The sequence below is a fragment of the Lotus japonicus genome, chromosome 4 (assembly GCF_012489685.1).
Source record: "Lotus japonicus ecotype B-129 chromosome 4, LjGifu_v1.2".
Classification (NCBI taxonomy): Eukaryota; Viridiplantae; Streptophyta; class Magnoliopsida; order Fabales; family Fabaceae; genus Lotus; species Lotus japonicus.
The window spans coordinates 27,734,166-27,761,685 of NC_080044.1; the positions used below are offsets into that span (position 1 = coordinate 27,734,166).

The 27,520-nt window shown below is 36.8% G+C and overlaps 1 protein-coding gene across 3 annotated transcripts; it reads left to right on the forward strand.

Moving 5' to 3' along the window:
• LOC130715064 (protein DETOXIFICATION 30-like) lies at nucleotides 1-27,425 on the forward strand. 3 transcript variants are annotated; one of them, XR_009011547.1, is made up of 5 exons: nucleotides 1-370; nucleotides 458-541; nucleotides 794-1,251; nucleotides 4,902-4,970; nucleotides 10,210-10,419. XR_009011547.1 is itself a non-coding variant. In XM_057565062.1 (5 exons), the coding sequence occupies exons 1-5, from the start codon at nucleotides 68-70 to the stop codon at nucleotides 27,379-27,381; spliced, it is 1,020 nt and encodes a 339-aa protein (XP_057421045.1). In that variant the 5' UTR covers nucleotides 1-67; the 3' UTR covers nucleotides 27,382-27,425. The 3 variants fall into 3 exon arrangements, 2 of the variants coding, with proteins under 2 accessions (XP_057421045.1, XP_057421044.1); XM_057565062.1 differs by lacking the exons at nucleotides 4,902-4,970; nucleotides 10,210-10,419 and adding exons at nucleotides 15,191-15,277; nucleotides 27,294-27,425; XM_057565061.1 differs by lacking the exons at nucleotides 4,902-4,970; nucleotides 10,210-10,419 and having other exon boundaries at nucleotides 794-1,546.
• Nucleotides 27,426-27,520: the final 95 nt, after the last annotated feature.

Here is a 27,520-nt window from a genome sequence, read left to right on the forward strand (position 1 = left end):
GAAAATTATGCAGTTGAGAATTTAATTTGCAATTTTTGTATTGGCTCTTTAGTCTTTAGGATTGACCATGGATGAAAATATCAGCCAAAATCATCCACTCCTCACACCGCTAAACCACCACGACACTGCTGTGTTCACAACAAAATCTGATGACATCCCTCCGATCACCGGCGCCGGAGACTTCGCCAGAGAATTCCTCGCCGAGTCCAAGAAGCTCTGGTACCTCGCCGGCCCCGCCATCTTCACCTCCATCTGCCAATACTCCCTGGGTGCCGACACTCAGGTCTTCGCCGGCCACGTCGGAACACTGGAGCTCGCCGCTGTCTCCATCGAAAACTCTGTCATCGCCGGCTTCTGCTTAGGCATCACGGTTAGTTCCACAATTATATAAATATCAAAGTAATTTCACAGTTCAGTAATCTGTATACTTGATGGGAATTAATATACATACATGCAGTTTGGGATGGGAAGCGCGTTGGAAACGCTTTGCGGGCAAGCTTTCGGCGCAGGACAACTTCATATGCTGGGAATATACATGCAGGTTCTTTGCATTATGAATATTTTTTTTTTTACATCGGAAAAATAAAATGCTCCCTCCAAAGATTGATCTCTGACCTCTCCACCTAACTCACATGTCCAGTAACTTTTACCACTTGAGTTATCATTCGGAGGGACCGTGTATTATGAATATAGCTAGTGATCACTTCTAATTTCCCAAAAATCATTTGAAGTGATTAGTAAGTGAGATTAATGTTTCTGTTTCCAACTTATATATTTATGTAATGCATGGCAGAGATCGTGGGTAATTCTTAACACGACGGCAGTGCTGTTGAGTCTTCTGTACATCTTCGCAGAGCCTCTTTTGAAGCTGATAGGCCAAACGGCGGCGATATCAGAGACGGCGGGGATGCTGTCACTGTGGATGATTCCGCAGCTTTTCGCGTATGCAATGAACTACCCGATTCAAAAGTTTTTGCAAGCGCAGAGCAGGATCATGGCCATGGCGTGGATAGCCGCGGCGGCGCTGGTGCTTCACACGCTCTTCAGCTGGCTACTCATGCTGCACCTGGGGTGGGGCCTTGCCGGTGCCGCTGTGGTGCTCAACTCATCTTGGTGGTTCATAGTAGTGGCTCAGCTTGTTTACATCTTGAGTGGGTCGTGTGGTCAAGCTTGGAGTGGCTTCTCATTCAAAGCCTTTCAGAATCTTTGGGGATTTGTTCGTCTCTCACTTGCGTCTGCTGTTATGCTCTGGTATGTTGACTTTCTTTTGTTTAATTTGTTTGAGATGATGCAAAGAAATGTATCACCCGCTTTAATTATTATCACGTGTCTTTATTTAATGGCAAATCTTAGTTATTTAAGATCACGATCTCCTCCTTCAATTCCTAATTCAACAGTTAACAACCAGCAGCCCCACAATTGTATGTAAACACACTACAACATAAAAGGTTTTTCGCAGCGACAATTTTCGCTGCGAAAATCCGTAAGTTGTTGGGAAAAGTACTTTTCGCAGCGATAAAAATGTCGTTGCATGTCGTCACGAATAGTCCCGGTGCGAAAAGTTTTGCAACGATATTTGTGGTCGCTGTCATTTGTTTATGTTTTCACAACGACTATTGTCGCTGCAATAGAAAAACTTTATTGATGCTATAAACTATTTGTTGGAACCACTTATGTCGCTGCTATATTGAACATGTCTTAGCGACTTTAAAGTCGCTGCAAAAAGGTTTTTTTCCCAACAAATCAAGTTGTTGCGAAAAGTAATTTTTCTCAACAAATAAAGTCATTGCAAAAAGTATTTTTCTCAACAAATAAAGTCGTTATATAACATATTTTTCTCAACGACTAAAGTTGTTGCTATAAGAAATATTTTCCCAACAATTAAATCGTCGCATTGAGTTACTTTTCTCAACCAACAAAATTGTTGTCATAAGTTATCTTTATCAATAACAAGAGTTGTGGCGATATGATACTATTTGACAACTATTATTTGAGTTATTAGTAATATTAAATTTCATTTTAATGAAAATATTTTAAAAATTAATATTAATCACACCTGCTAATTTCATTAACCAAACTATTCAAATTGTTAATACCAAAAGTACTAACAAAGCAAACATAGTATAGTTGCATAAGATAAATAACATTTACATAGCTTAATGAGTCATAAAAGACATAGATAAATAACATTTACATAGCCTATATATAATCTAAAAATAACCACAACATCAACTTCTTGTCTAAAATTGTTGAGCACGTCATCATAAAGTTGTTGAAATACCACCAATTGACCTGCAATTAACACAATCAAATTGTATTTTAGAAAAAAGAAATGATAATACAATCAAACAAGGGGGAATAAAACAGGATCAGCTAACAACATAACAAGCCTCACAACCAGCCTCTCTTACAGGACCTAAATAGCATAATCCATTTCTAGTTTATAAAGAAAAACTACAGCCCATTTTTAAAGCCATATGCAACTAACAGAACATAATCACAAGGCACGGAGTACAACACTATAGCATGTACAAAACGTGATAACCAAACAAATTGACAGATGTAAAGCAAGAAGATAGTGCAGTCTTGAAAGCTTCACAAGCAGAGGAGCACTATATGAGAGGGCATGTCTACAGTATAGAGCAAACCAGAAAAAATAGGCAGCAAGGAGTAGGAACAACAACTGAATTAAACACCAAGTCATGATATTGAGGAGTGAACTCCAGCAAAGGCAAGATTTTGTCCACCCCCTTTGCTAAAAGGTCTGCCAAAGAATTAGGAAATTTGACATAGTTTAATACTTTTTTTAAGAATCAAAAGGATATGTTGATAGAGAAGGGATGTTACCCCTAACAGATATCAATACAGCAAATAGAAAAATAAAATAAAAGGGGGGTAACAATCCCAAAGCAAAGAAGAAAGCTACTGGTCAATTAAAGAAGCTAAAACAAAAGCAGGTCAAAACAATAAGTTGGGCAACACACATATAAGGTGAGAAGCTTGATAGAGAAAACCCAAACTCTGTCCTAGATAGAAGCAAAACCAAACTCATGAACCACGCCATAAAAACAAAACAGAGCTTGGGCAGAACCTAGAAGACACAAAATAGAAATGCATACTTTTTTTAGACGACAAAATGCATGCTAGAACTTAGGAAAAGTAATTATAACTTACATGTGTGCAACCCTGTTCTCAGTAGTTTCAACCTCATGAAGATTGTCCAGCCTATTAAATATTCAAAACATCAACTTATAAAAAGTTCAACATTGCAAAATAGTAGAACTTAGAAAATAAATTTAGTAACTCATCATAATGTTGTACACTTAAATGATATTCTTACTTACCGAGTGGAATCTAAAAAAGAAGGCTGCCATCCTTTCCTCAAGTTTCTTTTCCATTCTTTCCTCAAGTTGCTTTTCTACTTTTTCTTCAAATTGTTTTTCCCTTTCTTCAAGTTGCCTTTGACTATCTTCAATGCGCGCAACCATTTCTTCTCTCTTGCTACGCTCTTCTTGAAGTTGAGTCTCAACTTCTACCAGTTTCATTTCCATGCCCTGACGCTTTTCTCGCTCGCTCACTAATTGTCCATGTAAAGCTGTAGTAGATTTTCCTTTTGTTGGTTGAATTTCAGCACCAAGACCACGACAATAAAATGAACGTTCCCCTAAAACTGATTTAAAAGCACCATTGATAATTGGATCTTTCTCAGCCTCCTCATCTGCTTATTCTAACATCTTCATGGAAGTTTCTTGAACCTTCATCTATTAAAGATAAAAAGTAAAACCATAGTATAATTAAAAGATTAAAAAATGAAATTGATGAGATTGAACTTACAATGCATCTACAACCTGCACACTTGCTAAAAGAAAACATCACACATGAAACTAGTCATAATAAGAATTTATATAATAAATCATATAAATAGGGTCTTACATGAACTTCCCTAGAAGCCTCATTTACCCATTCTCCATTGTTGTTTGTATGAGTCATTCTCCATAAATCTTGATAATTGGGCTCCTTTTGAGTTTCAGGATCTCTCTGAATTTTTTTTCATAGCCATAGAGAATAATCACTATAAATTATTAATTCAATGAGCAACTTATATTCAAACAGTTTAGTGTTTTTGGTATTACCGCATCATAGCTAACAGCTTGAAATGACTTCCTTCCACATCTATGGTTGATAACTTGTTTTAATTTATTTGCTTTGTTCTTGGCACTCATTTCCTGAAAAAAATACAAGTATAATTATTGTAGTAACGTTTTTTTTAGGCATAGTACAGTTGCTGAGTTAACTTATAATATTTGCATTAGGAACTTCTATATTCAAAAAGAAAATAGAATATACTCAAAATCAATCTTGTCAGTCAGCAGTAGTGAAGTTCCACAAGACTGTATGGGGGCAGTGTAGGTTTTTCTTTTTTCTTTTTTCCCTCCAATATATATAACTACTTCTTTATGGCTTTATCAACTTCTACCTTATAGGTATATTTGCAATAAATATGATACCAACATACCTTATAGGTAGGACTTGAAAACTTATCTACCAAGTGCTCCCAATCTTCCTCACTTATCTCATCATGCTTATGTTCCAAAGCCATCTCATTTGTTTCATACTTTTTAAAGTGTTCATGAAGTTTACCTCTATGGCTTCCATAGAGTCTTTTTGTTGTATTAAGAATAACCTCTTTGTTATGCTCCGTTTGATCAATATCAAAAGTATCCTGCACCCAACAATTACATGAAATATATTGTAAGTATTGTATTAACACAAAAGAAAACAGAAAAATAAATTAAATAATGACATTTACAAAAACTTGTGATAGTATATGATCTTTTGCCGTGTCAGGAACTTTTTTCCACCCTTTGACATTAAAAGGAGCCTTTTTTTTACAAGCACAGAAATTTCAGTAACAAAATCTGGAGCTCCTGGTCCAACCGCCACCATCTTGTCAAGAGGAATACAAAGGGGTAATTTTCCAATAGCACTCTTCATTTTATTTTTTGTAACACTTGTTCCAGTTGTTTTTCCTCTTCCAGTTTTTTTTGTTCTTGAACCCTCTATTGAATTTTCACAAATAATGGGGAAAGAAAGTTATCACTAACATAATATAAGAGTTTAAGATAAGAACATAAAAAATATTATAATGAAAATAAAATTAAAATAAAAAAACTTTGAAGAAAAGAAAATTATAGTACCTCCTTGTTGTTGACTCATAGTAGCATTTGAAGAATTTGGATGTGTTGAATCCATTACCTGAGTTGGGGGTGCCATTTCTAAATAAAAGAAAAATATGCATATTAAATAAGTGAACTAAAAAGCAAACCTACTTGGGCATTAAAACGACTAGGGGCAAAGAGCAAGTCACATATAGCCAACAAATCAAAGAAGAGAGACCACCTAATGCAAAGACTACATAAAAGCCAATGAATCATTTTTATTTTTATTTTTGACAACAGAATTTTTTTATTGATTTGCAGTAATAGATTGGAAAAACCCTCCCACATAAGTTAAACCATTTATTCCTCAACAACCAACCCAGGCAGTAAGAATGAAGTCCAACAAAATCCTACAATAGTCCAACCCCAATGACATGCATATATAGCCAAGATTAAAATTTGCACAAAAAGCATAAAGCAACCCACAAACCCACAACCAGAATACGCCTAAGAATGAAGTCCACAAAATCCTCTTCACCTATTGAAAACAGTATTGTGTTGTTGGATTTTCTGCTAGTAACCTTTAATCGAATCAACAGTTCAGCAATGTTAGCACAAGGTCACCAATGATATTGAAGCAAAAAAAAACCCCAAATCAGAGATTGATCAAAAGAATACAGCCCCCAAAATTCTCAAGTTACCACCAAAAACCCCCAAGATTATCAATGGGGATAGGAAAGCTCAATAGTCTGCACCGCACAAAGGAACAACACCACCAAACCACCTGGCACACAGCAAATAGAAGCCAAAATTTCACAACTCAGAGAACCAAACCTGAGGTACAGGGATACTAAAATCCCCCCTCACCTCATACAGACATCTTCCTGTAGTGAGAGCATCAAAAATTCAAAATTGCTTTCTTTTGTTTATGAAAAATGATCACGTTTTGCATAAACATAAGAGAGAGCAAGGGAAATTCAAATCCAGGGCATCAGGGCATGAATTGCATAAGACTGAGAGAGCAAGAAAAATTCAAAACCAGGGCATCACTCATAAGGGCATGAATCGCATAAGAGAGTGAGACAGAGACTGCGAGAGAAATAGGTGAGGCTGGTGGTGGTGGCCGCTTGGCCGGTGGACGGTGGTGAACTGGTGGGCGGTGGCTGGTGCGTGTGTGCTTGACGGCTTGACCTAGGGTAGCGACATGGCAGACTGCAACTCTCCATCTCCTTTCTCACCTTTTTTCATCCCAGTTCCCACTCACAAATTCGTGGCTCTCTTCAATTAAAAAGCTGACAAATTCATGTACTTTTCCATATGACTGATGAAACATATTAGGCATATAATTTAGGAACACAAAGGCGAACAACAAACAAGATAGGGCAGGTTGGCGCAGGACAAGAGAAACCGCAAACAGAACATAGCCACCCAAAAGCATACAATTAAAAATTACTGACCTCTATTGTTGTGGAGAAACAGAGTCTATAGCTTGCAACACAGCTTCAAAAGAAAACCCTTTCGTTCAGAAACAAACACGCATCGATGGGGAGATTAGGAACAAAGAGCTGGTATGAGAAATAAGTGAAACTCCTTCATGATATGAGTGATTTTAGAACTTCTGAACATAACCAGGAAAAAAAACCCATTCACGATGAGGGAGATGATGAGATATGTGTTTAGTGCTTGTAGACAGTTTCTCAAAAATGGGAAAGTAAAAAATTGAGCGCTAAAAAGTAGCGCCAAAAAAATTAGTAAATATTTGCTTCTAGAAATTTCATAAAAGCTTGAATTTCAAATCTGTTGCTTTAATTTTTGAACGAATTTCAGATATGTTGCTGATAAATAGAATTTAAAAAACCTGTTACTGATAGATATAATTTCAAAAGAAAATAATTTTATTAAAGAAAAATAAATAAAATTAAATGCTTTATAAAGTTCATTAAAAATAATATAATAGTTCTTAATCAAGTAATTGATAGATTTGTTAATAAAATATAATAAAATCTTTAAACTGATTTTTTTTTCAATTGCATTTACTATTCAAATACAAATAAAGTATATGATTGTTTCAAATAATACATAAAACTAACGTAAAAGATAGCATAAAAAAGTAGTTTTTATAAATATTCGGTACCCGGTCACACTTTGGATGTCGCCAAATTTGAGATTTAGTCATAGTTAAGGTTCATCATCCCTCCCCATAGTGTATTGCGTGGGGATCGAACCCGAAAGTTCTTCCCACACACTCAACCTGCGTTGCCAACTGAGCTACACCTCTTGGGTATAGAAAAGTAGTTTCAATTGTTGATGTAGATTAAAATCATTTATCTAATTGTATTTTTTTTTCTAATCTTCATAAATTTTGAAATCATTTATGAATTTTTTATGTTTATCAATTTTTTTTTGCGATTTCAAAATTGTGAGTTATTCTGATATAAATTTTGAGATCAAATTAATTCACGTATAAAGGTGTACTTTGAAAAGAAAGGTGGTACATTGAAATCTCAATCAGAAATGGTGGTAGCGTACAATGAAAACCAATCATCATCAACCTCCCAAATCTGAATATCAAAGCCATAACCAGCCCACCCGGAGACAAAGCAGAGATCTCGCAGTCTCTACGGATTTTGACCGGAGAAAAAAGGGATTTTGCGTCAATAAAAGTCAAAAATAAAATATGTCAAGATTAAAATTAATTAATTAAATCAGACACTATTTAATGTGAAATTATAAGGATAAATACTTGTGTTAAAATTCAACAAAATATAAAAAATAGGTATTTTACATATTTCTTCTAAACTTTACCAAAAACTAATAAAAAATTCAGGGCCAAAATGTATCTTTTATTCTGTGTCAGAATCTTCTTTCTCAGACAAATCATATTCGCTTGCATGAGATTCTTCTTCATCACTATCTGAGTCACTTGCATCATCCAATTCTTTTTGTTCTTCTTCCTTGTCAATAATACTTTCATCCAAGCATAGACCTGCAACATCATGCCTATTTAAAACCTCATCGTCTTGATTTACTAATGGTGCATCATCATCCTCATTTAAAACAACTTCATCTTGGTTTACTGATGGTGTTTTCAGTTGTCCATGTGTATCACCCAACTCATTTAGTTGATATGCTTCCAAGTCATCGTCAACTTCAACATTTGGCAAGTCAAAGACATGTCTTGGCTTGACTTTAACAACCGTATACCAATTTTCCTTGTCACTGTATTTTACATAATAAACCAAACCAGCTTGAGAGGCCAAGATATATGGATCACTTTTGTAATATAACTTTGTCATATCTATACTAATAAATCCATATTCATCTCTCCTATATCCCATGCCCTGATTTCGGCCTTCGGAAGGAGCCTCAAACCAATCACATTCAAATAGTATAGCAAAGTTGCTATTCAAATATCTTACTTCAGTGATCTTTCTAACCACACCATAAAAATCAACATGTCCGGTTAACTCATCCCCTTTCACTATCACACCACTGTTTTGGGTTTTTAGGTGTTTCTCAGCATCTTTTGTACGAAACTTGAATCCATTTAGAATGTATCCTTTGTGGTTGAACACTCGAAAGTCCGGCCCTTTTGATAATATTTCTAGTTGTTTACTAATCCTCTCATCACCCAATTGTTGTAATCGCAAAACCTACATTTAAGTTTTGTTAAAACCATCATACCATATAAAACTAAATATAAATGATTATCACAGTATATAAAATTCTATCGACAACTTTAGGTATAAGTTAAACATCAATCTTATTACCTCATTTTCAAACCATTTGGGGAATTGCTCCTTGTGCCTCTTTTCTATGTTTCTATGACTTTCATTTTTTATCTTCGCCATGTGCTCTCTGAAAATTGTTATGAGTATACAATAATTAGAAATTCAGATATATTATAGTCACTACTAATAAGAATAAAAGTTAGACTGATGACACTTACTCAATCCAAGGCCTGACTTCTTCACAATTTTGTAATATGTAAAAATGAGCTTGTTGAAGTTCAGAAGAGTTTATACATTCCCACGAACCTCCTCCAATAGATCGACCATTGCTTTTGAACACTAACAAACCAACAGATTCATTACTTGCATAGTCCATATATCTATCTGGCCAATTTAATCTAGAATCCATGTCGGTCAAATATCGAGCACAAAATGTCATACACTCTTCAGACACATAGCCTTCTGCTATGGAACCTTCTGGCCGTGCTTTGTTGCGCACATAACTCTTTAGAACGCGCAAAAATCTAACCATAAACAAAAAAAATTACATATAAAAATTTGAGAATTAAAATATTTGGATTTATATATCAAAAATATTTAAACTAACCTTTCAATAGGATACATCCATCTATATTGAACAGGACCTCCAGTTTTTGCTTCATTTGCCAAGTGAATTGATAGATGAACCATAACATCAAAAAATGATGGTGGGAAGATGCGCTCCAGCTTACAAAGTGTCACTGCAATTTGATTCTGTAAACGATCCAGCTCATTTAATTCTAACTCTTTAGAGCATAAATCACCAAAGAATAAAGACAACTCAATCAAAGGATCACAAGCATCCTTGGGAAGCAATCCTCTTATGGCAAGGGGAAGAAGTCTCTCAAGTATAACATGATAATCATGACTTTTAAGTCCTGAAATCTTGAGTTCATTTATATTTACGCAACGACCTATATTTGAGGCATATGCATCAGGAAACCTCACATCCTTCAAGATACGACAAAAATTAATCTTTTCTTCCTTTGACATCGTGTAACGTGCTGGTGGAATCATATATTTATCCCCAACCTTTATAGGATGAAGCTGCTTCTTGAGTTCCATACGTTGCAAATCTAATCTAGACTTTATTGTATCTTTTGTTTTGCCTTCTAGATCCAACAACGTCCCAGTAACACTTTCACAAATATTTTTCTCCACGTGCATCACATCTATGTTATGCCTCAATAAATTTGTTCTCCAATAAGGTAATTCAAAAAAGATACTTTTCTTCTTCCAATTATGATTCACGTTTGCAGTTCTTTTTCTTTTTCTTGTAGCTTTTCCAAATGGTAGCAGCTCAAGACTCTCCAGTTGTGCAATCACTTGATCTCCAGTTAATGGTTCAGGTGCAATCCTTAACTCTCGTGTGTTATCAAAAGGGCTCTTTTTCATACGCCAAGGGTGTTGAGTAGGTAAGAATCTACGATGGCCCATGTAGCATTGCTTGTGACCATATTTCAAACGACAAGAGCTGGTTTCGGAATGACAACAAGGGCAAGCTAGTTTTCCTTTAGTGCTCCATCCAGATAGCATGGCATAAGCCGGAAAGTCATTGATTGTCCACAATAAGGCTGCATGCAATTGAAAATTTTGTCTCGATGCTGCATCATAAGTTTCAATACCTTCATCCCACAAATCTTTTAAGTCATCAATTAGCGGCTGAAGATAAACATCAATATCTATCCCAGGACCTTTTGGGCCTGGAATAAGCAAAGTTAAAATGAAATTTGGCTGTTTCATGCACAACCAAGGAGGCAAGTTATAAGGAATTAAAACAACTGGTCACACACTATAGTTGGTGCTCATAATACCAAATGGGTTGAAACCATCAGATGCTAAGCCAAGTCTTACATTACGAGGATCTGAAGCAAAAAGTTCATGGTTATCATCAAAACGTTTCCATGCTAATGAGTTAGCCGGGTGCCTCATAACTCCATCATCAACTCTTTTATTCTTATGCCATTTCATATCATCTGCAATTTGTTTTGACATAAATAATCTTTGTAGTCTTAGTTTTATAGGGAAGTATCGAACTACCTTATTAGGGACAACATTCTTCTTCTTATTTTCTTGCCACCTACTTTCCCCACATTTTGGACATTTATCCAGATTTTCATATTCTTCTCCTCTAAACAGAATGCAATCATTGACACAAGCATCTATCTTGACATAATCAAGTCCAAGATCTCTAATAGTCTTCTGAATCTCATACATAGAGTTGGGAAGAACATTTCCTTCAGGTAAAGCTTCAACGAGTAGTTTTATTAGTGAATCAAATGAATTATTGCTCCATCCATAAACACACTTCATTTGAAAAAGGCGCATAATAAAAGATAATTTGGAGAATTTTTGACAACCAGGATAAAGTTTTTGCTCAGCATCTTTCAACAATCCATAAAACCTTTTAGCATCCTTATTAGGCTCCTCATTCATACTGCTAGGCCCAGGATTATCAAACACATTACCTCTATCCATGTTAAGTGATTGATGCATGTCATGAAGCATGGAGTAAGTTTGAGCATTATCACTTATTTCAAGATCAACATCGCAATCGTTGCCAGCGTCATTATCAGATGATGCATCACTTAAGCTTTCGCCATGATACTCCCAACGCTCATAACTTGGTTCAAATCCCCATTTTAGTAAATCATGCATCACATCATCTCTTGATTTATAATTAAAATTATTGCATTTAGAGCATGGGCACCTGATGAACCTTTTCGGTTTCGATCCAGAGAAAGCAAAATTTAAAAAATCATCAATTCCTTTCAAGTACTCTGGCAAAGTTCTATCCTTAAGTTTTATCCATCCCCTATTCTGCTTATCCATGATCCCAGTATCTACAAATTTAAAAGAAAATATGTGTTGTATTGGTTAATAAAATGGATTAGACATATTATAAAGAAAATTATAACAAATGAATTTTTTTTTGTTACAGTGAGAAATTAGGGTTTCGTATATGAACTTAACTTCAAAATAATATGTTAATATGTTATTATAAGGAGTATGATATTTTTTTTGTGTTTTTTTATTTCTTAAATGTTTTATTTTTTTTTTAAAGAAGAAATATATATATTGATACAAATAGTCTTGGGAACACACTCTCACAAGTAAGATCAAATAAACAATAAAAAATAACTAAAAGAGATTGAGTTAAGAGTAACAGAATCTAAAATAGACACAAGTAAAAACTAAAATTATACTATAATATAGGATTACCAATACCAAATAAAGGGACAAAGATAAAGACCAGCAAACGTGGTCTATGATTTTTTTTAGTATTATTTTTAGTGCTATTTTTTATAAAATAAAATAGTGTTTGTTATATCTTAAAATTAGCCTATCTTATAATCTAAATGCTTATCTAAAATCCAAAATAAAATCTTAAGGCTTTTCTTATTTTCTAATGTTGTACCAAAAAAAAACCTTATTTTCTAATGAAGTCTCACGTGACTTTTTCTTTTTAAAATAAATTTATACTTCTTTTTCAAAATTTATACTTATCTTATATTTTTTAAAGGCTTATCTAAAAAAATAGTGTTTGTTTCTCTTTGTTATTTTTTAGTATTATTTTTAGTGCTATTTTTTTAAAAAAAATAGTGTTTGTTACATCTTAAAGTTAGCCTATCTTATTAATCTAAAAGCTTATCTAAAATCCAAAATAAAATCTAAAGGCTTATCTTATTTTCTAATGTTGTACCAAAAAAAAAACCTTATTTTCTAATGAAGTCTCACGTGACTTTTTCTTCTTAAAATAAACTTGTACTTCTTTTTTCTAAATTTATACTTATCTTATAATTTTTAAAGGCTTATCTAAAAAAATAGTGTTTGTTTCTCTTTGTTTTCTGGTTTGTATTCTCCTCCCCCCCCTTTAAAGGACCCACAAAATTAGTAATTTACCCTTTATTTTATTTTTAATTTACCCTTATTTTATTTTTTAATCAAATAACCTAATTAATGCCCAACTTAAAAAATCAAATAAATAGGAGATAATTTAAATATATTAATCTAGTTTAAATTTAGACTGCATTAAATTTGGAAGGCATACAAATCAATTTAAAATTATAATGAAAATGGCACGAAATCATATGCATTTATAATTTATGACATCAATTCACAGCACAAAACAAAAATAAAGAGAGCATGCGTGCTTACTTGGTTGAAACACAACAAAAAATCTTCTTTGAAGCTTCTGAATAGCGGATAACTTCGGTAGCTATTTCTCACTGTCTTACCCTCAGTTGCTCTCACACTCTATTGAATTGAGGTTCAAAGATGGAACCCCAACTCTCATAAGGGATGATCAATTTGCCACTTTCCACTGAATGTGTCTTTTCACTATCAATGCTCATTTATTTATAATCATTCTCCTAGGTTTGGTTGTTCCCTAATATGATAAGATTTTAATTTATTTTCAAATTTTCAGATAAAATTTGATTTATTTTTCAATTTTAGGTGAAACACGATCACATTTATATAGATCTATCAAGATTCAGTTAATAATCAAATTTTAATCCGATTATTATTTTTTAGAATTTTTTATTATTTTCTAGTAATTTTTTTTGTTACATCGGAAAGATAAACTGCGCCTGCCAGGATTTGATCCCGAGATCTCCCCCTACCCAACTCATATGTCCTCCAACTCCTACCACTTGAGCTATCATACGGGCACAATAATTATTATTTTTAATCATATTTTTTAGCTTTCTGATTTTTAAATTATTTCATAATTTGACTTTTTTTTTACATTTTCTATTTTATTATTTTCGAATTTTGATTTTGTGAGTTTTTAGAATTAATAAATTAACAATAAAAGAAAAGAAAAAGGTAAGGTAAAATAAGATGTTCACACCAAATAAATTATGATATTCATATTTTGAATTCAAATTTGATATTAAATAGAATTTTTTAATGCAAATAAATAACAAAACTCAATTTTTATTTATGAAATTAAATGGTTGTTTAACAACAACATTTCAAGTTGTTGTGATATGCATATCCTTTCGCAGCGACAACAGTTATCGTTGGGAAAAACATATTTTCTCAGCAACTAACGAATTCGTTGGCATATATGTCCACCTTTTCACAACAACAATAATAGTTGTTGTGAAAAAGTCGCTGTGAATAGTATATTATTTCCCAACGACAACTAAAGTTGTTGGGACAAGTGCATTTTTCGTAACGACATTAGTATTGTCGGGGAAAAATTACTTTTGCCAACAACATGAAAATGTTGCTGCCATATACCTATTTTTAGTAACAATTAAAATGATGTTACGAAAAAGTCGTTGCGAATAATATGTTATTTCCCAACGACAACTAAAGTTGCTGGGACAAGTACATTTTTCGCAACGGCTTTAGTTTTGTCGGGAGAAAAATCACTTTTGCCAACAAAATGAAAATGTTGCTGCCATATGGATACTTTTAGTAACAATTAAATGTTGTTGCGAAAAAGTCGCTGCGAATAATATGTTATTTCCCAACAACATCTAAAGTTGCTGGGATAAGTGCATTTTTCGCAACGACTTTAGTGTTGTCGGAAAAAAATTACTTTTGCCAACAAAATGAAAATGTTGTTGCCATATACCTACTTTTAGTAACAATTAAAATGTTGTTGCGAAAAAGTCGCTGCGAATTAACTCATCTCTTGTAGTGACATTATTGCCCCCACAATTATATAGATGCATGCATATAATTGTATATTGCATACGGTGAACGAGTTGCTTTCATGTGAGTGTGAGAGTGAGTAGGGTGGTAAAATGAGCTTGTTCCAGCGCCGGCCCAATGGTCAAGTAACCCAAACAAGGGTTTTAGGCCTCAAAAAAAAATTTACTAAGTAAAAAAAAGTCTCATATTGTTTGTAAATAAGGCCTCAAATAAAAAAGAAAATGCCTCATATTTTTGTAAATAAAACATGTTAAATAAAAAAAATAGATAAAAATATTTCACTTAAAAATTTGCTTTAGGTCTCATTTAGTGTTGGATCGGTCATGACTTGTTCCATTAAACTAATAAACTTGCATAGAGGTTTAATTGTGTTAGGCCTAGCCCGTCCTGCTAACTTTGTCACCCTTAGATGTGAGACCAACATTATAGTTAATTGGTTTTCTTTCTTCTTCACATGACTCAAAGGGTGGATATCTAGCTTATTATCTTCTTCTTTTTTAACATAGCTCTTTATCTTCTTTTTCCAAAACCTAGCTAGTTCTTTTTCACAAATTTTTTGTTACATTGTTTTTGTTCACAAATTTTGTGCAGCCTAGAAGTGTGGTATTTTATGGCGTTGATTCTCTTCGCTGGATATTTGAAGAATGCAGAAGTTTCAGTAGATGCCTTGTCTATATGGTAAGTGACCAATTTTTTTTTATAAGCCAAAAAATATATTGAAATGAAGTACAAGGGGTACTTCAACCCAATACAAAGATATAGAGAAACAGTTAACAAGAATATTACGGCTCAAATAAAGACTTAAGGAATCCCCTTGGAAGCTAGACTTTCTAAAAATGTCTCATTAAAACCTTATTAGGAAAACCCCTTGGGTTTACCTAGAAGGAAAAATAGTACATAATTTAAAAAGTATAAAACAACGCCTGCAAGAAGAAAAAAACAATCACAAACTGATCCTATATAGACTAATACACTCCTCCTACCTTGATAATACATTCCTCCTGCCATGATAATTTTTTCGTTTTCTTTGAATTGAGCATTTGCATGTATGGGAACATGTGTCATTTTATCTCTGTGTATTTTACTAAGTAAAAATTAATTTTTTTATTTTTAGAAATTATGTTTTGAAAATTTTAGTTGTATATTTTCTTTGAGAAGTACGAAGGTGTAAGATATTTTTTTTAGGATTTGTCTAAATCACTTAATATTTATCACAGTCAAAATTACCTTAGGTTTAGAAGAAATAATGGTATTTTGATGTGTCTTATAAATTTCTAGGTCATGTCATATGTTAAAATATTATTTAATCACATAAGATTAAAGTGATTTTACTCAATATTTATCTTGTGATGAGTTTAAGTTTAACAACAAATTACGCCATTTTAATACATCACATTCTTTTTTTTTTTGAAAGTGAACAAATCATGTTATGTAAGAAAATATCCATAGGACATGACAAGAGAAAACTACGTTATAAATCCCAAAGATAACCATTACCCTTTACATAGGTTATAAGGCCAAGATTCATGCTATATACTCTTTACAATTCATTTGCAAGTATGCTAACTTGCTCAGCCATGACCCAAAAATAAGGTTCAAACCTCGTCTTCCCCATCCTCCTCCCCTATTTTCATGAGTAAAATAGAAAAAGAAAGCAATCAACCCTTAAGTCTCAGCTATCTTTAGAAGAAAAAGCTTGTTAGCTGCTTCATGCTTGAGGGAAACCGAAAGGAATTGGCTTGATGTCCCTACATCGCATGAAAGTCAAAAATTGTCCAGGTAGTTCTTCCAAAAGAGCTTGCAAAACAGAGATTTGCCCACTTTGTCCTTCTCTCATCACATTCATATTATATTTATCATCAACTTTATCTATTTTAATATATAATTAATCTCTAAAAGTGATTTTGTTTCAAATCTATCCTAATAATATTATTTATTTAACTTCTATATATATATATATGATTCTGGATCACAAATTCATTCTTAAAATTTATTAATTTGTACTACTTAGGCTTAGCCATATATTCTGCTCATTTGTTTTTTTATTACTCATTATTTAATTTAATTAAGTTATGGGGCCAGACTATTGTGATTAAACTTTAGGTATTGCACTTCACCATCCAACAGAGATTAACGAGTGATGTTTTGTCTTATATACTCCCTCTCTTTCTATATATAAGTCACAAATAACTAATTCTCTTAGATTAAGAAAAGTAGTTACTAGTAATAAATTTGTAAAGAAAATGATTTACTTTCCTAGATTATCCTTATTTACTTTCCTATGATTTTCTCTCTCCAAATTAATACTTTTAAAGTTTATAATCTCTTTCATATTAATTATGAGGGTGAACTTGGAAAAAATTATTTAATGTTTCTTAGATATTAGAAAGTGACTTATATTTTGTAATAAATGTTTTTCAAAAAAAATGACTTATAATAGGGAATGGAGGGAGAGTATTATTTTGGAAATTGAATAAAAATAGTAGTTAATACTTAACAGATACTATGCTACAAGTCTACAACGCTCATTTTGACATTTTTGTTCAACACTCTTTTATTGAATGGTTAGAACTTATGTGAGTTTCACTAAATTAAATAAATGAGAGAATGTTAAAAGAAATATCAAAAATAAGTACTACTATCATTTTTCACTTGAAATATATATGTACAAAAATATCATTTTCCTATCTCTTTCCTGTATATGTACAAAAATATTGTAAAACAAGCTAAGTGTTGAAATATAATTATTTTTTAAAAAAATAATGGAAGACAAGTCAAACCATGTGCTTACCCACTATTAGCATTTGTTCATGATGGCGACCAATTATAAAGTTTCATTTCACACTCTTAATATTAACAAGAAAATAAGGTGCTGGAAAAAATTAGGAAAAAAAAAAGAAAACTTAAAATGTGACTGGCGATAAAAGAAATAGATAAATAAAAAATATACTGAAAATAGTATGGTGTGAGAATGAATTATAACTCTTAATATTAACAAGTTAAGTTAAGAAGAAGTAATAATTTTTTCTAGTTTTCAAAAGAAATATTCTAAATCAGATTATATTATCACACCAGCCGTCTCTTTCTCTTGGAACGTATTGAATCATTCTTTTTTTTTCTTGAAATAGGAATTATTGAATCATTATTTTATTATTTTTCTACTTGTTAGTCAGTTACTGTTAACAGGTTAGTTTAACTAGTTAGGTAAGTTTCAAAAAAAAACTAGTTAGGTAGACATTAAATGTAAATGAAATTATAGTCCTTTGGTAGCCATTTCATTTAGTTTTCATGTTTGTACATAAAACTCAAAATGTAAGTTGTTTCCGATACAATGAATGAGAATCACATTCACACCGAATGTGCATGTTCTTTTTCATCACTGCAACAATGACGGTTATGGTATCAAAGCAAAAGCTATGGTCCATCGTGCTTCCGCAGCAAGATTGATCTTTGATTTCCCCTACTATACCATCGTTGATTCCATTTTGACCTATATTCAATTTCTCGATCATCACTGCTTCTTCATCATCTTTGGAGGAAGATCGATCTTCTAGGAAAAGTAATAGTGACTCTTTAGTGATTGTTAGGTTTTTTTCCAATGGGCTTAACATCCACTAAGGAAAGCAATTACACAGCTTTGTGTTTGTTGTCTTTAAGCGCGCACCGAACCGAACAAGCTTCATAGCGAAGTGAGTTCTTAGAGCATGGGTGGTGAGTAAGATCTCGAAGAATCTAAGGGGGACAAAGAGAATGTTTTCCGAGCCTTCGATTATAAGACTTTAGGCATATAAATAGACTCCATCCAAACGAATTCTTCGATCTCTCTCTTAACCCCCGCACCTGACTGTCTGCAGGTTATAACTGCGTGACAAGGATCACATTAATATACGGAAAAAAGGATTCCATATCCAACCCCAAGTGTACCTGGATCCCCCTTGTTTACCGGATCTAACGATTAGAGGTCTTCCCGTCCTAATTGTTTGATAGCCTTGTGAGAACCTAGTTTGACTGCACCAAACTGAAAGGCGAGGTGATGATCCTGAGAAGTGAGAGCCTTGACCGGCACATGATCTTTGCATTCGTCAAGAGACGCTTTTGTCACTCGCTAGGAGGTCATAAAAGTGGCGTTGTACAGGAAGCTTTCTATAGCAGGCAGGCCAAAAGTCAAACTGGTGAAAGCAGGGGAACCAGACAAGCGGGTGAACATTCAGGCAAGAAAAGGGCTGTGAATGTAGGGGCTTCTAAGTGTAAAGAGGCTACACAAAGGTCCAAAGCTGAAGTAATACCAGCCAATTTGAGAACATGAATAAGGCAAGGGGTTATGGACAACGTGACGCACCCGTAAGCATCGGATGAATGAGGCAAACTTGAGCGCCTGAAGTCATGAGAGAAGGACGCGACTTCCTTCAGGGCAAAGGGGATATATAGACCGAGTTTAGAGCCACAACCAAGTACGTAGGCTGCCTTATGCAACATCCTTGTGAGATGTGCACATAGATATGGGTTGAGAGGCCTCATACGACCCAGCCATAGTTCAAATAGTCTCCGAGGATAAAAGCATACACTCTTCAATCGTTCAATTCAAAAGACGAGATAAAGTGCTGGATCCGAGGATGAAAGCATACACTCCTTACATCCCCTGACGGTCACCTCTCCCAATACGGTGTGGTTCGGGGACGAACTAAGCGGAAGCTGGTGGGCATGTGACACCCAGGGCCAACGAGGGTGGGGAATGACCGTCAGGGCTGTGGAGTGACCGCTTAGGCGAAGGGAAACATGACTGGACTGATGTCGCACCCGAAAAAGAGGTATTTCGAGATTGTATAGGTATGAGACTATACAGTTCAGGAGGGCATGTAAGATTTGATTCGTACTACTTAAAACAACAAGATGCATCTTCTTTTCGGGAGCCCAACTCAAAAAAAACTTCAAGGTAAAGAGTGCTTGCCTTGCAGCAATGTTGAGATGGTTGACCTCCTGGGAAGTTTTCTGAAAAAGCGCGCAAGTGAGAACAAAGTGCGCTGGAAAAACGGTTTATTATCGTGAGGTAAGTCGTCAAGTCGGGATAGTGGGTGCGCCAGACTAGTTACCTTCAGCCTTCAAAACACTTTAAGGACTTTCCACAATATTTCACAAAGATACAACAAATATTTTACTTGTCTTATCAGGGTATACATGTAGTGCGTGCGCCTCTTCAAAACACCAAGCTTTTTAAATAATAGTAAAGAATTAAAATCTTCCAATATAAACAAGTTTCTAGCTTTAATCACATGATAATGATATTAAAAGCTCAACTTAGAGAATGGATTAAAAACATGAAGAAACAATATTATAAAATTATTAATGTGACTCTTACCTAATAACTTAAGTTTTGGGGATAATTGGTTGTTTGATATGGTATTAGAGGTTCTATGGTCAAGCGGTCCAAAGTACGATCCTTTCCGCTCACAATTCTTCTAATAAAAAGTTAAATTTAAACATATGGTAGGTGAACATGTACATTTCTTGCATGAGGGGGTGTGTTAAAGAAATAATATAAAACCAAATACCCAACAACTTAAGCTTTTTGGATAAATGGTTACTTGACAAGATGTATGATTAAACATCTACAAAACAATTATAATTATGAATACTGAAGGAAATCAATTCCGTGACTATTATTGATAATGAAATACCCTATATATACAACTTACCTAGTTGACTAACAATAAATATTAAACCCTAATTACAGGCGTAATTACAAAGAGAATAAATAATATCCTATTCTATCACACCCCCGCAGTCGAAGCGGGAGGTTCACCGATGCTGAGACTGGAACGAAAATCATCAAAAAGAAGCCGAGGTAGGCCCTTGGTAAAAATGTCCGCAATCTGATGACGGGAAGGAACATGAAGGACGCGAGCCTGACCACGCGCGACCTTTTCCCGAACAAAGTGGATATCCATCTCAATATGTTTGGTACGCTGATGGTGCACTGGATTCCCAGAGAGGTAGATGGCACTAACATTGTCACAGTGGACCAATGTTGCCTGAGAGAGAGGAAAATGAAGCTCCAGAAGTAAATTGCGGATCCAGCAGGACTCGGAGACAACATTAGCAACACCGCGATATTCAGCTTCAGCACTAGAGCGAGAGAGAGTGGGTTGCCGCTTGGAGGACCAAGATATGAGGTTGTCACCGAGGAAAACACAGTAACCAGAAGTGGAGCGTCTGGTGTCAGGACAGCCCCCCCAGTCAGCATCAGTGTAAGAAACAAGCTTTTCAACCGGGGAGGGATACAAATGTAGCCCATAAGTCAATGTGCCACGAACATAGCGGAGAACCCGCTTGAGGGCAAGCATGTGCTCGGTGTGGGGTGCATGCATATGTAAGCAAACCTGCTGAACAGCATAGGAAATGTCAGGACGAGTAAATGTGAGGTACTGTAGGGCACCCGCAAGGCTCCGATATAGGGAGGCATCCTCACAAGGAGTCCTAGAGGAAGAACTGAGCTTCTGCTTAGTGTCAACCGGTGTAGCAGACGGGTTGCATGAGGCCATGCCGGCGCGAGCAATAATCTCAGTAGCATAAGTGCTCTGACTGAGGAAAAGGCCACCTGCATGTCTAGTGACAGCGATGCCAAGAAAGTAACTCAGAGGACCGAGATCCTTCATAGCAAACTCGGATGCAAGAAGTGCCATAAAGGATTTGCGGAGATCATGCGATGATGCAACCAGGATGATGTCATCAACATAGAGAAGTATGTAGGCAATATCAGAACCCTGCCGGAAGATGAAAAGAGAATGATCTGAAGTGCTGTGCCGGAATCCAATAGAGGAAACATAATCAGCAAATCGCTGATACCAAGCACGAGGCGCCTGTTTCAGACCATAAAGGGACTTCTTCAGACGGCAGACATAGTCCGGGTGGTGAGGGTCGCGGAAACCCAAAGGCTGATGCATGTAGACAGTCTCATGGAGATCACCATGCAGGAAAGCATTCTGGACATCCAACTGATGTATGGGCCAGGATCTGGAGAGAGCAATGCTGAGAACTGTCTGGATGGTAGCCGGTTTCACCACTGGGCTGAATGTCTCATCACAATCCACACCTGCAATCTGAGACCTGCCATCACCTACAAGACGAGCCTTATACCGCTCAAACAAACCATTAGACTGCTTTTTATGGCGAAAAATCCACATGCAACGAATAACATTAACATCACAAGGACGGGGAACCAACTCCCACGTATTATTTCTAATAAGAGCATTAAATTCAGACTGCATAGCGGACTTCCAATTTGGATCGGATAAGGCTTGTTTTGGGTTACGAGGCAAGGGTGAGATGGACGGGTCATCAATAGAGACCGAAAGACTAAAAGGCTTTTTAGGTTTGGAAATGCCGTGCATGCTACGGGTAGTCATGGTCCGTACGGGTGGTGCAGGAGGGACCGGAGGCAAGGGCAAAGGTGAGGGAGAAGCGGTAGGGGAGACGGGAGCCGATAAGGGAGGCGAAGAGTCAGTGGGACTCGACGGCTGGACCGGAGGGTCAGGTGGGCGGGAGGATACGGTTTGCCAATGGTGGATCAAGGAAGGAGGGAGGTCCTCGGTGAAGCACTCATAAGAAGGGGCAGGAGTCAAGGATAGGTCAGCAAAGGGAAATCGGGTTTCGTCAAAAATGACATGCCGCGATATTAAAATTTTTCTGTGTGACAAATCATAACATTTATAACCTCTGTGATTCATCGGATACCCTAGAAAAACACACGGAGTCGATCGTGGTTGAAATTTGTTTATTGTAGCGGAAGGAAATAGAGGAAAACATAGACAACCAAAGACACGTAAGTGGGAGTAGGAAGGGTCGCGATGATACAACAGCTGAGTAGGAGAATCATTCTGAAGAGTCTTGCGTGGAAAAATGTTCAGAAGATATGTTGCCATTTGAAGGGCATGATGCCAAAATGAAGGAGGAACTGACGAATGAGCGAGGAGGGTGCGGATCATGTTGTTAATGGTGCGAATTTTCCGTTCTGCTTTGCCGTTTTGAGAAGAAGTGTGAGGGCAAGAGAAGCGAAAAATAAGGCCATTAGCATCACAATACCGATGAAAGGATTCATTGTCATATTCACGTCCATTATCACATTGAAGACATTTAATATTTGCTGAAAATTGTGTTTGAATAAGTGTAGCAAGAGTAGTAAACATTTCATAAACCTGAGATTTCTTGCTAATCGGAAACGTCCATAAAAAATCAGTGTGATCATCCAAAAACAAAACGTAATAACGATGACCAGCAGTACTTAAAACAGGAGACGTCCATAAATCACTATGCAAAATATCAAATGGTCTCAAAGTAATAGTTTCAGATGAACGAAAAGGCAACCGGACATGTTTGCCTAAAACACAAGAGTCACAAACAGAACTAGAACGCGAAGGTTCACAAAAAATAAGTTTATTATTCCTAAGATGGTTTAAAGCTGAGGAAGCTGGATGACCAAGTCGATTGTGCCAGACACTAGAAGCAAGACCAGCAAAGGGAGAGGAACGAGTGACTGGGTAGAGGTCGCCGAGGCTGTTACATCTCAGGAGAGGCATTCCCGTCTTGAAGTCAGACACCGAGAATCCAAATGGATCAAAAGAAACAGAAACATTATTGTCAGTAGTGAGTTGTCGCACAGAAATTAAGTTTTTAATAATTCGCGGAGTGTGCAAGACATGATTGAGTGCTAAAGGTTTGTGAGGGGTAGGAATAGAAGTGTATCCTGAACCCTGAATTGGAATGCCCTGACCACTACCAACTATCAGTTTCTGATTTAAATGACTTAAATTAGAATAAGACGTGAGAGTACCTTGAGATGCCGCAGTATGGGACGAGGCGCCGGTGTCCATGTACCACGTGGTGTCTGTAGGAGTCAAGGACATGGTGTGCATGACAGCAGCGATATCAGTGGGTGCTGGAGAAGCAGTAGCGGTGTAGGCCTGAGGACGCGGACCTAAAACGCCGGGTTGCGGCGGAGCACCCATGGGACGCGACCACTGAGATGTGGGGTAAGGACAAGGAGGCATGCCCCAAGGGGAAGGAGCCCAACCAGGGGGAGGAGCCCAGCCCCAGGGATTCCAGGATGCCTGCGGTGGTGGAAGCCAGGGTGGAGGAGATGCAGCAGAGGAACCAGAGGAGCCAGATGATCCAGGATAACGGGAGCCACCTTTCTTCTTAGGTTTACTAGAACCACCCTGATAATTGCGAGTGTGCCCTGACCCATAACGATGGTTGGAGTGGCCCTGATCGCTGCGGTAGGTGGGGCGCTGCGGAGAGGAGTCAACGGAGGCCTGTGGACGGGAAGCAGAGGTGTGCAAAGCAGTCTGAGAGGCCGGACCGGACATCCTGGCGAGACCAGATTCCTCTAGAATCAACATGGAGCGGACCTTGAGGAAAGAAGGCAAAGGCTCGCTCTGACGGATCAGGGTGGCAACACCACGAAAAGGCTCAGTGAGACCAGAGACCAACTGAAGAACAAGACGATGGTCACTGACTGGGGCACCAACATTGCGCAACTGATCAGAGATATGTTTCAGACGCTGACAATAGGCCGAAACATTAGGAAAATCTTCCATGCGTGTGGAGATGAAATCCTGGTCGAGAGCGACAGCACGAGAGTTCTGATTGTCCTCAAACATAGAAGCGATACGGTTCCAAGTAGCCATAGCAGTAGAACCTTTTTCCATAACAGTGGAGAGAAGATCAAAGGAGATGGTGGAATAAATCCACTGCTTGACAGTAGAGTCAAGAGTAGCCCACCGAGCATAGGAAGCATCGGTGCGCACAGGAGGCTCCAAACCAGCTTGTGGAATGATGTGGTGGAGCACCTGAGTGGCGTGAGCATGAGTTTCAAACAATTCAGCCCACAGAGCATAGTGGTCCTTGTCGAGCTCGAGTTTGAAAGGAATGTTGTTTTTGATGTTAGTAACAGCAAGGGCCGGATGAAACTCGGGCTTGACAGTGGGGGACGAAGGGGCCGTAGGTGTGGCAGTGGGCGTAGGAACCGTAGTGGTGTCGCCGGTTGGAGAGCCAGTTGTCGAGTCGGAGGTAGCCATAGAAACTGCAAAACAGGAAAAAAAATAAGTTTTTTTTTTTTTTTTTTTTTGGTTTCTAGGTGGGCGGTTAGACCGGGTTGGCTGGAACCGGTCCGGTCCGGGCGAGTTGGATCCTGGCGAACCGGAAAGAAATAAAATAATAATAAAAAAAAGGAACTTGGATCCTGGATCGGATCCGGCTGGGCACGCGGGTCTGCTGCCAACAACAAGGGCTGGAAGCGACGGGAGGGCGTGCGGTTGAAGGCGCTAGGGACAGCGGTGGCCGGCGGGAGGGACGGCGGTGGTGGCGGGACGTCCGACGAGCCTGGAGGCGCAGAGAGTCACGCAGGCACAAGGTGAGAAGACCTGTGCAGCGTGGTGAGAGTTCTTCGATGGGAGAGGAAGAACCGGCGACAGCGAGGAAGGCCTGTGGCGGCGGCGACGCGAGAAGGAGAGGAGTGCGGCGGCGACGGCGGTGTGGCGGGTGCTAGGGGAGAGACAGCGGCAGTGGGTGGGTTTGGAGGGAGAATTTAGGAAATAAAATAAAAGGATTAGGTCAGATTGGAAGAGGGGATCTGAACCTGCTCAATGATACCATGAAGGAAATCAATTCCGTGACTATTATTGATAATGAAATACCCTATATATACAACTTACCTAGTTGACTAACAATAAATATTAAACCCTAATTACAGGCGTAATTACAAAGAGAATAAATAATATCCTATTCTATCAAATACAATAATGTTTCATTCACACGTAAAACTCACTCACACCTATAAAGAATATAGAGAAATGAGAAATATGATGGATGATGTGATAGAAAACAAAGAGAGATAAAACGGGAAAATGAATGAAAATTAAGTGATAGAGAAAGTGAGATGTGGATGACTTAAAACCTTCTAAATATAATTTTTGAATAAAGTTTAAAAATATATTTTATTTGGTAGTTTTAAACATATATAAAAATGTTTCGCTTAGAAAAAAATACGGATAACAAGTTATGCTTGTGTGAGGAATCTACACATTGATGTTGAAATTGATAAGAGAGATACTTGGTTAAGGTGATTAGGTGATTACTATAATACCACAATACTTAATTTGAGTGTAATACATGAGATGATGTGTACCAACTAAATAAATTAAATCCAGAGTGTAATTAATTGAGCATTTTCTCTTATTATTATTTTTTGTCATAAAGGTTATTATAAATTTCATTATTTACTTAGTAGTCCTTAGTGAATGTATCAATTGAGAATGACCCTCCTATTCCACCACTCCCACCACCAACACCACCTCCTCCTCCTTCTCCACCTACACCCAGCAACAAACATAGAATTTCACCAGCCCCAAACCCTACCAAACAAACACAGAATAAGAAAAATTTCATTACAACTTTAACCCTAAATCCTCAAATCGAGTGAAAGAAAGAAAGGGGTGAGACTGTGGTGCCTGAGTCGCGGTTCGTTCAAATGGTTCTTTGTGGTGTGGTTTTGTTGAGTTGTGAGCGATGGCAGGTGAAGGATCGTAGTCGAGATCTGATGGTTGTTGTTGTTGTTGCTGATTTTCTTCTTCTCTAGTGCAAATTGGGATTGTCACCACTACTGCCTTAAACTTCTACCTGATGTAAAGTGCTTCCGGTTAAAAAGCGCTTTCCATTTTTCTTCACCTTCTTTCCTTAACCTCTAGATCGAAAATTCCAGTCGAGTCCTTTCTCCTTCTGCGTTGTTGTCGTCACATCTTCAACGACCACAAACAGGAGTTGTCTCTCACCTGGTTTGGGTTTCTGGATTTAGGGTTTTGGTTTTTGCAAGGGATATGTTGATGAAGATGGAGAATGAAGATGAACTTTTTTGGGTTTTTCCAGATCTGTGTTGTGGCTGGGTTTGGTGTTCATGTTTTCTGTTTTTATTTTTTCCAAATCTGGATTGAAGAAGATGAAGTGAGGTTTTAACTTTTGAGTATGAAGCACGGACACCTCTGACATATCAAGTGTCCCGGTGTCGGACACCGACACCCGTACGACATGTGTCAGACACTTCTTCGCGGTGTCGGATTAAAAAAATATTTCTTTTACGGCTCAAACACTTGAGCCGACACCTCTTCTTGGCTGGATACCTCTAGGACAATTGTATTTATAAAAAAAACAATTTTTAAGAGTGAAGCATGGAAGAAATTGCTAATTTATCACTTGAAGAACCATAGTCTAAGACATTTTCAATGATGATGATCAATAAGGAAGTGAAAACCAGTGGATAGATTAACTCTTTTTGTAAACAAGTTATCATTTTTTACAAAGAAAACATCAAAGAAATTTCCTAAGCTTTATGACAAGAGGTTCATAAAAAATATCATAAATATGCGGTGTCTCTCGGTCTTATTTTTTTAGAGTTTAGCCGTGTTGTGTTGTGTCTGAGTGTCCGTGTCCGAGTCCGTACTTCATAACTTTTGACTTTGGTGAGGGAGATGTTGATGAAGAAGATGAAGAATCAGATAGACTACTTAACTGAATTATGAGAAAATGTTAGGACTATAATAGGGATATCATAGAAATCACCCTTGGTTAATGTCTTAATTTTCCTCGGCTAGCTAGCTCTCTCTCTCACACACGTATCTCATTTGTTGGTTAATTGAATTCGCAGCATGAACATACTGGGGTGGACTATCATGGTATCCTTTGGAGTTAACGCAGCCGTAAGGTTTGTTACTTTATTTAGCATGTGCCTTTAATTATCTGAAAATTCTTTTGTACAAGTGTTTGGTTTAGCTTAACTTGAGTCCTAAAACTTCACATTCAGTGTGAGAGTTTCAAATGAATTAGGAGCATCTCACCCAAGAACGGCAAAGTTTTCACTTGTGGTTGCTTTGA

What these genes read in the sequence shown, in the direction of transcription:
- LOC130715064 (XM_057565061.1), top strand. Translation starts at nt 68, where the DNA reads ATGGATGAAAATATCAGCCAAAATCATCCACTCCTCACACCGCTAAAC. An exon ending in GCTTCTGCTTAGGCATCACG is followed by an intron (nt 371 to 457) that starts GTTAGTTCCACA and finishes ACATACATGCAG; the next exon opens with TTTGGGATGGGAAGCGCGTT. An exon ending in TGCTGGGAATATACATGCAG is followed by an intron (nt 542 to 793) that starts GTTCTTTGCATT and finishes AATGCATGGCAG; the next exon opens with AGATCGTGGGTAATTCTTAA.